At 37.5% G+C, this 10,896-nt stretch overlaps 2 protein-coding genes across 2 annotated transcripts in view; both read right to left on the bottom strand.

Moving 5' to 3' along the window:
• Positions 1 to 490: 490 nt before the first annotated feature.
• On the bottom strand, positions 491 to 3,182 carry LOC107752333 (uncharacterized). Its single transcript, XM_016568283.1, has 3 exons — positions 3,028 to 3,182; positions 1,540 to 2,749; positions 491 to 733 (listed from the first exon to the last, which is right to left on the bottom strand). Exons 1-2 carry the CDS (start codon positions 3,180 to 3,182, stop codon positions 1,756 to 1,758), a joined length of 1,149 nt encoding a protein of 382 aa, XP_016423769.1. The 3' UTR covers positions 491 to 733; positions 1,540 to 1,755.
• Positions 3,183 to 4,763: 1,581 nt separating this feature from the next.
• LOC107752332 (AT-rich interactive domain-containing protein 3B-like) overlaps positions 4,764 to 10,896 on the bottom strand; it is a gene marked incomplete at its 5' end in the record, with an annotated part of 15,784 nt that continues 9,651 nt past the window's right edge. The window contains 3 exons of the mRNA XM_016568282.1: positions 4,764 to 6,743; positions 7,879 to 7,968; positions 8,045 to 8,314. Coding sequence (XP_016423768.1) covers positions 6,583 to 6,743; positions 7,879 to 7,968; positions 8,045 to 8,314 — 521 coding nt within the window. The remainder of the gene's footprint in view (positions 6,744 to 7,878; positions 7,969 to 8,044; positions 8,315 to 10,896) is intronic.

Raw genomic sequence — 10,896 nt, 5'->3', positions numbered from 1 at the left:
TGAGCATAAACAATATCTGCAAAGTTACGAAGCTGAAAGTTCAATGCAAACGGAGATATCGTCTTTTAAAATTCTGGCAGTTTAATGCCTACAAAAACGGCTGGTAGGGACTACAACGAGTTACTTCCCGGGTTCGTAACATCACAAACCCAGATAAACCCCGCCCTCAGGAACATGCAACAAAGGGGGCGAGAAGAGGAAGAGAAAACTAGAGGTGCATGTAAAAATCTATTCATATATGAATCGCGATTCTGTCTTCTAACGATTCTAATGGATTCACAAGTTTCAAAATCAATGTTCTAAAGCAGCGGTTCTTAATACTGTTCCTCGCTTCCCCTGCTCTACACACGCTCTGAATCTCTCTCTCTCTCTCTCTCTGATTCAGCTCAGCTCCAATTCTGAGGGAGAGGCTTCATAAAAACCGGAAAAATCAGCCCGTTTCTCAGAGAAGGGACAGAGCGGTGTGGAATAAAGGTAAATTATGTGAAAAATAGTGTTTTTTTTTTTTTTTTAAAAAAAGCATTAACACATGTTAGACTGCACCCCATAAACACAATTAAGCCTAGAAAAAATCCAGTGAATCTGTCCATGGTTGGGTCAGATTTGAGGTCATGTCAACTTTTCATTTTGCAATTATGGTTGAATAACATGATGTTGCACAGTTTCTGCTTGGCTTGTGCTACACAGTGAATCTATCCCTCTTCATTGGCCTCCAAATCAAGTAGGTGCATATCTGCCAAAAGAAAAGGATGAAATATTCAATAAAATATGCATTATAAAGAAAAAAAATCACCCAACCATTATGGCCACATTACGTTATTTCATCATTCTCTATACTTAAATATCAAAACCAGTGTTAATATGCAGTCGTACAACAAATGTTACACCATATGATTTCATATGCGTTATCTGTGGAGATAAATGCTATACAAGTAAATGACCTTATGGCCGTGGCCTCCCATTGCTGAGGTTTGTGCAGGTCTGAAATGAAAGGGATCGGACTGCTGCCTGAAGGATTGAAGAGGGAGGGGGATTAAACTACAATGTCATTAAAATAGGCTGATCTCCTGTGGATCTTGGCTCTAAGACAAGCGTTTAATCCCGAACATTAAAAGCAAACATTTAGACTTAGTTTATGATGGATAAATCCTCTTGCTTTTACATAACAGTCTACTATATTGCCTCTTGCTTTTACATAACAGTCCACTATATCTGGGGTTTGCAGACTTTAGTATCAATCCCATTTTAACTCCCAGTTGTTATTTGCAAGTAGTTCTCAACACTTTGAGTAACTTATTTGGGTGTGTTTGGTTAGGGTTAGAGCTAAACTCTGGCCCTCCAGGGTTGGAGGTGATGAGCCCTGTTTTAGGGTTCAAAATGGTGCTTTTGAGTGCTCCCAATCCCTCTTTTGAGAGGTCCGCTGTTCTGGACTTCAGAGTGGTCAACATGATCTATAAACTTGTATAGCTAACAGTCCAACTGATATTAGGTCAATGGTACCATTTGGGAGAGGGTGAGAACAGTGTGTTGTAATTTCACCTGGAGTCTGGTTGGTAAGATTGTCTGCTTTCAGAATGAGGACTTTAACCCAACAGACCACAGTCTGGTACTGCAACAAGATGAAGAGCTGACCGAAGACTCTCTCGCATGTTGAATAAAATATGAGCCACTCTTGTCCTTTGAAAGACAACACGAGGTGTAGGTATTTCGGATGTCTGGGATGATGTTTAAGACAGTCTAGTTTCACAGCAAGAGCTATGAAGTGTCCTTTTTGGACTTGTCCACAACTTGCCTTAGTTCTATAACGCAGCTAACAGGCCTGTCTGGTGTCCAGTCCAGACTACTGCAGCAAACTTCCAGCTCCTCAAATAGGGATGTCTTTGGATTATCCTGCATGAAGATGTCCAATCTGAGCATGCAACTCTTAAGCCCCTCTAGAGATCCGACATTGATCACCAAGTTCTTTTTATAGAGTCCAGAGCTAAGGTTGTAATCTTGAGCAGATATATCCAGAGGTCCAGGGCAAAGTGGGGGCAGCCTGACCTGGACAGTCACTTCTTCTAGACGATGGATTACGCCGGTTAAACCCACTAAGGATACAGTGAGTGTGTTCTGTGTTGAAGAGAAGGTCAGGGTAAAGTGCAAGAAGGGATCTGAGGTCTCACTGCGAGAATTTGAAACATAGTTAGGAAATAAAGTTTCGTCCTGTAGTAGACCTTGGGTTTGAAGTGGAGAAAGGGCACAGGGTGATCGAGGGTTGGGAATAGTGAGCCTTCTGTGTTCGCTAAATGAGTAACTATCTCCAGCCACAGTGCAGTGCCGTTCCAAAACCTTCCAGGTATTTGAGAGAAGACTAAGTCTTGGGAGAGAGGGGAGAGAGCAGCGGCCACTGGCCATGGGCTTGTATAAAGAAGAGGTTGGAGAACTGAGTCGTCTCATTTGGAAGCATGACTTGTTAACCTCAGAGACAGCAGTCAACTCTTCATCTGATGGTGTAGAGCTCTCGAAAGCAGATGGATAGTCTTGAACCACTCCTTCCAGTTCCTCGTACTGTAATTTGGTAATTGTGGTTCCAGATAAAAGGGCAGGACTCAAAGCCACAGTCACGTTACCCACAGAATCAGGAGGAGGGGGTGTCCTCACAGTATTTTTGTCTTTGAGTGGTTTGTGTCTGGTCTTTAACCAACAAATGATGCATCCCAGGATAAGGGAAAAACACAGGACCACCAAGCCAGAATCTCCAGGTGGACTGAAGAGACAGAGGAGGGTTAGAACAGCATTTTAATCCGTAGCTTTCATTCCAAATGTCGGAACAACTGATAAATTGTAATCCGCAAACAAAGGAAACGATTTAATCCACATAAAGTCAGTGTTCAGTAACACAACAGTAAAAACCAGACGTGAACCTAACCAAACGTGTACTTAAATCTGAAATCGAAATAATTGAAATAATGGTTGGTTCTCAGACTGAATGGACAACTTGTCTACTGGCCTGACAAACACATCCCAAGTGTGCTTGTAGGTTACGTCATACCTTCATGTTGCTTTGTGAAGAGCACCTGCAACAGCAGCCAGAGAAACAAGAGGACGATGATTCCCTCAATCATTCCCTTACAGCCAAACAGTAGGATGGACTGCCACACAGGTTGTGCAGAGTTCTCCTCCTCTTCCTCAGTAGGCATGATGACCAAGGAACACCACAGCTCTCACTTCATCTTCACCTTCTGAAATAACATCATGCATTTCCAAAGAGGTAACTTCAAAACGGTAAACTCCTCTAGTCGAAGCAGGATCTCTCATCTGTATGCATCTCCAGGGCTGAACAGCTAAATTGCACTGGTTTCTTTCAAATGTTAGCTAGAAGTCACAACTGATTTTGTCGAGTCTTTCATTTGTCAAAATGCTTTAAGATGAACCGCAACCAATTTCCCAAGGCAAAGCAGCAAGACCAGCTGTATAATACCATCCATCAAGTTGTCTGAAGAATTTTTCTATATAATTAAAATCCAAATTGTCATTCAGTCTAAAATAAATCCCATTGATTCTCCTCTTGTGGTCTTTCCTCCCCTACATCTGTCTTTTGGTTATATCCAGAGTATTAATCCTCTCCACTGACTCCCTTGGTGAGAGACTGAGATGAGTTTAGAGGGTGGTCCGGCTCAGGACGGGGGTGGGACATGCCAGGGATGGCGAGAAGAGACGGTATACTGGTGATGGGTCAAGGGCAACTATGCCATGTGCCTATTAAAAGGGCATCAACAGAACAATCCCATCCCCCCCCCACACACAAAACAGCATCTGTCACATCCACTGCGAGTTCTGCACACAATCAAAATCTCTAGTCTGTTAATGTGAATTGCTATTTTAAGCAGATACAGAAGTAAATATGCATGCATTTCATTATTACATGCACTTCCACTCATCAATCTCATCAAAGACTTTAATAAGGATTATGAAAGCAGATCTACAAAATCAGATTCAATTAGACTGAGGTGTGGACATAACCGTTTGATTTCGAAAGTAAAAGATAGATGTACTGCCTCTTGGTGTTTTAAGAAGTTCAATTCAATTCAAGTTTATTTGTATAGCGCTTTTCACGATACAAATCGTTGCAAAGCAAGCTTTACAGAAAATTAAGGTGACATGAACTGCATCTTTCCTTAAAATTGATTTCAAAGTGCTTTATGTTTGTATCACAAAGATACTATTATGTTTTTTATTAATATTTTGAAGTAGTTCTTTTTATATTTGAATTATTTTTTTTAAATGTCAGTTTTTAAATTTTTTGTTATTTTCGTAATTTAAGTAGCTAAATGATGAGAAATGTTTCTGAGGCAACTATATATATATATATATAATAGCAAAAAAGAATCATATTTTACACACAGAGTAAGCTATTACATCATATTTTACACTCAATCTGCCCTGATCTGATGTTTCCAGCACATGTAGATTATATTATGCCAAATTACTGTATTATATTACTTAGATGTATATTTTGCTTCTGTAAATGTCTAATCTCTTATTTTTTTATTTCTAGTTTATATACTTACATACATTAGTAACTCATTTTGCACTACATGCTTAATACTTTTTATATATTATTATTATTCTTTTTCTTTCGGTTAATACATATGTGCACTATTTGTAAGCAGTCCAGCTGCAATTGCTTTGGCAATACAAATGTATAATTTTTGTCATGCCAATAAAGCACTCTTAAATTGAAATTGAAATTGTAAGACAAAACACCACAAAAGAAAAACTTGCATCAGATCAGACTTTAATTTCATTGTGTAAAGTTGCATGTGTCCATACAGTGAGGTCATCAAAGAGGATAACAAACACATGGTCTTTGGTTTTCAGCTATGCCGATATCTGAAGAATATAGAAATTAAAACTGAAGAAACTAAAAGTGTCTTTATCCCAGCAGGTCCCAGGGTCAAGCAAATGCAGGATTTCTAAACAGCTAAAATGTAAAGCTAATTGTTGACGAGGCTAAATCAGCATGAGTACGTGAACATAACCAGCCAACAAGCCTTGATTGCTACTGGAAGTGTATTGGAAGTACTGGAAGACAGTTTTTGCGATAATCAATACTTCATGGATATGAGATACTGCATTTAACTCTTCAAACAATAATCTCATCTCGCACTGCCGTATTAACGTAGTTCTGCCTTTCACTGAGGTATCTCGCTAATTCATTACCTGAGAGATTTTTTTTGCATTAAAAGACAGCAGTACTTCTGAGGTAATTCAGTGATGTACTGCAGGCATTGAACTACATCCGAGGTAAAACCTGAGTGAGGTAGCTATTTCAGTCCCACACCGACCGAGTTATATCTAGTGTCATACGTTTCAGGAGCGAGACTGCGTCGAGGTTCTGAAGTAAAAAATTTTATGAAAAAAAAAATACAATTCCTGAGAAACTCTTTCCAATATGGAAAGTTATGTGAGGTCTGAAGTTCAACAACTAAAAATACAAAATAAAAAAACATCCAATCTTCCTTTGATTTGAATGTTATCCTGCTTTTCCGTGACCTGGTTTGTTTTAAAGAACTCGTATGCGCAGCAGAGTAGAAGAATAGTACATTAATCAAGGCCCTTATATTTACGAGCCTGTACATGATCGTCCAACGCACTGAAATGATTGACATGTGCGACACAAACAGTGTGTCCACATAATTTCCTTTCAACCATACATTGTCTTGTGTCTGAGGTAGAGAAAAATCTTTCAACCAAACTGTTGCCTGTAAATGTCTAAATAAGAACAAAAAACCAAAACCTCTCCGCTGTGTAAAATGCAGTTTCAAACTCAAAACTCTTTTCAAATCATATTAATATTTCTGTATCTAGACGCTAAAAAACAACGGAAATAGAAAACAATAAAATCAAGTAAATAATTTTTTAAAAAGGAAAAAAGAATATCTGTGACCCCTTTTCTTACCAAACCAACTTTGCAACACTTGATGGGGATTGTAGCATTTTTTAAAAATCCATCAAATTAGACAGAGCAACACAGCAGTATCATAATCGGATCTGAGTCTTTTAAATTCACTGCAGATGAGGTAAATTCAGCAAACTTTAAATAAGAGAATTAATAGACAGCAAAAAAGTGAAAAAGTGTCAACCACAACCTCACAAATGTGACTTTGGCAGAAGTAGATTTGATCATGCCATGATTGCTTCGCAGATCTCTGTGAGTGAATGACTGTGGGTGCGGAAAGGCATGATTACACGATCACCGACCGAAGTGTTTCCACTCACGATAGCACTGAGATTAAGACAGCTGAGGTATTCTGTTGAATCAAACATCTCTAAAAACCTTCTCAGTCCTGAGAAAACATCTTGTAGAAAAGAGCAGGTGGGGTCCGTGATGAGCTTTAACAGCTGATGAGTTTGTAAAAGTGTATGTGTGTGGTCCTCTCTTCACTGGAAGGAGAAAACACAGCTGTGGTTTGTGCGGGAGGCAGACTGGGATTTGCTATGTCGCCTCTAGAGGGCAGAACGGCTCCCGCCGCTCGGAGGAAAGACTGTAGTTTGGGTTGGACTGACTGGCTGTTTTGTAGGTGGAGCTGGTGACCGTTAGGGTGACCCTCCTGTGGCCGGTTCCACAGAGTCAGAGCCCTTTGAGGAGGAAGAGGAGGAGGAAGAGGGGATACGGGGACTGAGGGTAGAGGTCTGGCCTGCGAACATGGCTGTGACAGCGGTGGGAACAGCTCCAGACTTCTGAGCATATAAGGATCCTGTAAACAGCATTAAAAAAATGCATTCAGTAATTTACTTCACACCGAAATATTTCTGTATTATACACTATTGTTCAAAAGTTTTATTTTGAGAAATTGTTCAATTTAATGCAACCTTGCTGAATAAAAGTATTAAAATGACTATAAATAATGTTACAAAAACTTTTTTAGAACGTGAAAAGAATCCTGAATTTTTTTTTTATCATGGTTTCCACAAAATTGGAAACAAAATTCCAAAAAATATTAAGCTGTACATGTTTTGAACATAAATATCAAATGTTTTCAGCAGCAAATGAGCATTTCTGAAGGATCATGTGACACTAAAGACTTTTTTGCCATCACAAGAATAAATGACATTTTTAAATATATTAACATGGAAAACAGATATTTCAAAATAATATCCCACAATATTACATTTTTCCTGTATTTTGGTCAAATGATGAGAATTAAAGCCCAAGATTTCTTTCAAAAACATTTTTAAAAAATCTCACAGATTTTTTGAACTGTTGGGGAAAAAAAAAGGTAATAATTATCTTATTGCAATCTATCATAGAGCAAACAATATTCATAGTGTGCAATGCCAAGTTAAATAGCTAGATTAGAAAACTAGAACAGAAATTAAACGGGAAAACCCTAAAATTTAGGACAGCCTTAAATCCCAAAAGGTAAAATTTTCATAACATATGCTACATAAAGCTCTTTTATTAGTATTTGTATTTATTATTACAGTATTACAATATAATACTTTTATGATCTGGAATACTTGTAGGCTTATTGGGTGTGTGTTCTGGGATGTTCTCAAATACTCAAACAAACAGGGCAAATATAAAAAAAACTAACAAAAAAACAAAACAAATATGAACAAATGAATTATATAAATAAATTAAAATAAAATACCAGTGTTGAAATATTTCATTTGTTAACAGAGTATTGCTTGCATACAATTCAAATAACATTTTAAGATAGATTTTTTTCTAGGAATAAAAAGGATTTAAGGATTTTTTTTTAATAAACCCGACAGGTTTTAGGGACTGTTGCAGAGGCAACTGGAAAAGGGGTCTTGGAGTAACCTGAGGTTAAGTACATTAGACAATATTGGACAATCCCACACGTGCACAAATACAATAATACACACCTGAGTAAATAATCCCATTGACCTCCACAGACACATTAATGCTAGCAGAGCCATTAGAAGAGATGCTGAGAGACAGGTCCTGTTTGTCCTCTGAAAACAAGATCCAAACGTCAATCACTTTCTAAGTCACTGTACATGTTTTGAATAAAAACGTCACAGAACTCACCGCGGGTGTTGGTGTTGTTCATCCGCAGGTTGGCGGGGTTCACCTGGGATGCCATGGCCAGCAGGTTTTGTTGGAAAGCCTGCTGCAATAGCCTCTGCTGCTCCTCCGCCAGACGCGCCATCTTCCTCTCGGGCACCTCCAGCGCGCCGGTCTCCAGCCTCTCCCTCAGCTGCTCCAGGGTGGCGGCCCGTGCCAGCTGCTGCTGATGCCCGAGAGCCAGTGCTAGGGGGAGTCGACCCGGCAACATGGAGGCTGGACCGTCCTCTGGGACTGAGGAGAACAACAAAATGCTTGAAATCTGTTACTGTATCACATGCATAATGTTATTCATGACAGTACAATCCCTCACATATTCTGTTGCTTCACACCAACTTGAAACATATTGTACTTCCATATTTAAATGTATTTAAACAGGTTATTTAATGGGTCTGGGTAGGGAGTGTAGGGATGTGATTTATCGCCTCATGAAAAGTAGGCATTTCAATGCCACAGTTCCTGCTCACTTTTATAGTGGCCTTTAGTATTTTTTAGAAGTATTTTTCTCATAGGAATTTTAAAAAAGTCTTCTTTAAAGGGGTCATATGATGCGATTTCAATTTTTCCTTTCTCTTTGGAGTGTTACAAGCTCTTGGTGCATAAAGAAGATCTGTAAAGTTGCAAAGACTAAAGTCTCAAATCCAAAGAGATATTCTTTATAAAAGTTAAGAGTCAGCCACGCCCCCCTAAAACGGCTCGTTCTAACACGCCGCATTGGATAGCTGGCCAATCAGAGCACACCTCGTTTTTCAGACCGATGAGTTTTGTAAAAATCGACGCGTTTCAGAAAGGCGGGGCATAGAGGAGAAACAATAATGTACAGTATGTGGAAAATAATGTGTTTTTTGAACCTTAAACCGCATAAACACATTTCATTACACCAAATACACAAAATAATGTTCTTTTTAGCAACATCATATGACCCCTTTAATGAGTTATAAGCCATGAATCAAACCAACCAGCTAACAAGGTAAATATCAACATTACAAACTTTGATTTGAAGCAAAATGTATTTGAAAATTGAACAAAAAGGCAAAAGGTACAAGACTGACTTAATGGCTTTAGTGAGGGAAAGAACTACAATCCCATGAAGCACTGCAAATGACAATCAAATAAAAAAAATTATGTAGAAATATAGAACTACTGATTCAAAGTTGTTAGTAGATAGACAGATTTCTTGTTTCGATTCTCTGATTGGAGAGTTCACTTCAGAATCATGGGTAATGTAGTTTTTCCACCAGGAATTCAACTAAAATAATAAAGGCTGATACCTTCAACAGAAGCATATACCATCGATAAACAACTTTGTAGCTCCCATTAGGTCCGTCTTTAAAGGTTAAGTTATTGTTAAAAAATCAGTTCCCCTATGGGGAAAATTACTCGGATTTTTACTTCTGGAACACTATTTAGTCTATTGAGGCAGACCTGAATGCTAGTATGCCAAAATGGGTTAGTATGCCAAGCAAGATATTTTGACAAACATAGTTCCCTGTATTACACATCAGGATAAGCGATTCATTTACTTCGGCCCCTGAGGTTTGTCGCTGTCAGTAGACCCTCACAGGAAAATGCAGTTTCTTAATGGCTTTTACACTCTGAGTTTCCTCCATCAGTCCAGGAAACTTGCTCCATTTCCTACACACACTTCCTGCCTTTAATGAAATGTATTTATTTCAACAGCAAAACCAATTAAATGTAAACTTCACTGTATGGCTAGAATATTTTTAGTAAGTATGTTTCCATATGCCAGAGGAATTTTTTTTAGCAAATATTTAGAAAATACTCAGATGTAAATAAACATACGCACGTTCATAAGACGTAAAACGCACATAAACATAAGCATTACAGCACTGCACGTGCACAACATTTTTTTTAAATACAACTGATCTGCTAAATTAATAAATGTAAACAGTCAGATTCAAGCGTTTACGTGCTATTTTTTTTTCTATTGACCAGAGCTGAACCCCAATTCGATCGGATTGTTAAATACATTATATGATAATTATATATAAAAATGACACATCATGTAAATATATATTTATTTACTCACACATACATGTGTATATAAAACAAACAATTATAAATATATAAATTTATCATTTAAATTATATGTAATTTGTCATGTAAATATATATATCTACACACACACGTGTATTGTATAATTAAGAAATATAGGCATATATGTGTGTATATATGTATTCCTTCCTATTATATATATATATATATATATATATATGATAAAATAAACACTTTTATCCCACAGCTACCTTTGAACTGAGGGTTTAGTTGCCATGGAAATGGCGAAATATCCTTCTATTATATATATATATATATATATATATATATATATATATATGATAAAATATTAAGAAATATATACACGCATACATAATTATCTACATTAAAAATAAATATATATATAAAATACATAAATGAAGAAATATATACACATTCATATACATACGCATATTAGGGTTGTGACGGTGAGGAAATTTTCCCACCGGTTAATCGACGTGTGACAACACCGGTAATACCGGTATCAACGCGGGGGCGGGGCGTTCCCTCTTTTCCTCGCTTTCCTTCGCTTTTAAATAGCTGCATTTTACTTTCACTTTTGAATTAGCGGCAGTTCGGCGTCAATTACTTGAAAGCAACAACAAAATACAATGTCAAACTCACTTTAGCGTATATATAAAACATAGAACTTTCCTTAACAAAACAAATAAAAATACACCATGTGATAGGGCAAGCTATGCCTAATATAAAATAACAAATAACTTGCATAAAGTTTAAATAGGTATACAAAACTGGAAATA

This window comes from Sinocyclocheilus rhinocerous, unplaced genomic scaffold (genome assembly GCF_001515625.1).
Source record: "Sinocyclocheilus rhinocerous isolate Xijiao unplaced genomic scaffold, SAMN03320098_v1.1 scaffold861, whole genome shotgun sequence".
Classification (NCBI taxonomy): Eukaryota; Metazoa; Chordata; class Actinopteri; order Cypriniformes; family Cyprinidae; genus Sinocyclocheilus; species Sinocyclocheilus rhinocerous.
Note: the sequence above shows the minus strand (reverse complement) of the source record. Positions and strands in the feature narration are given on the sequence as shown.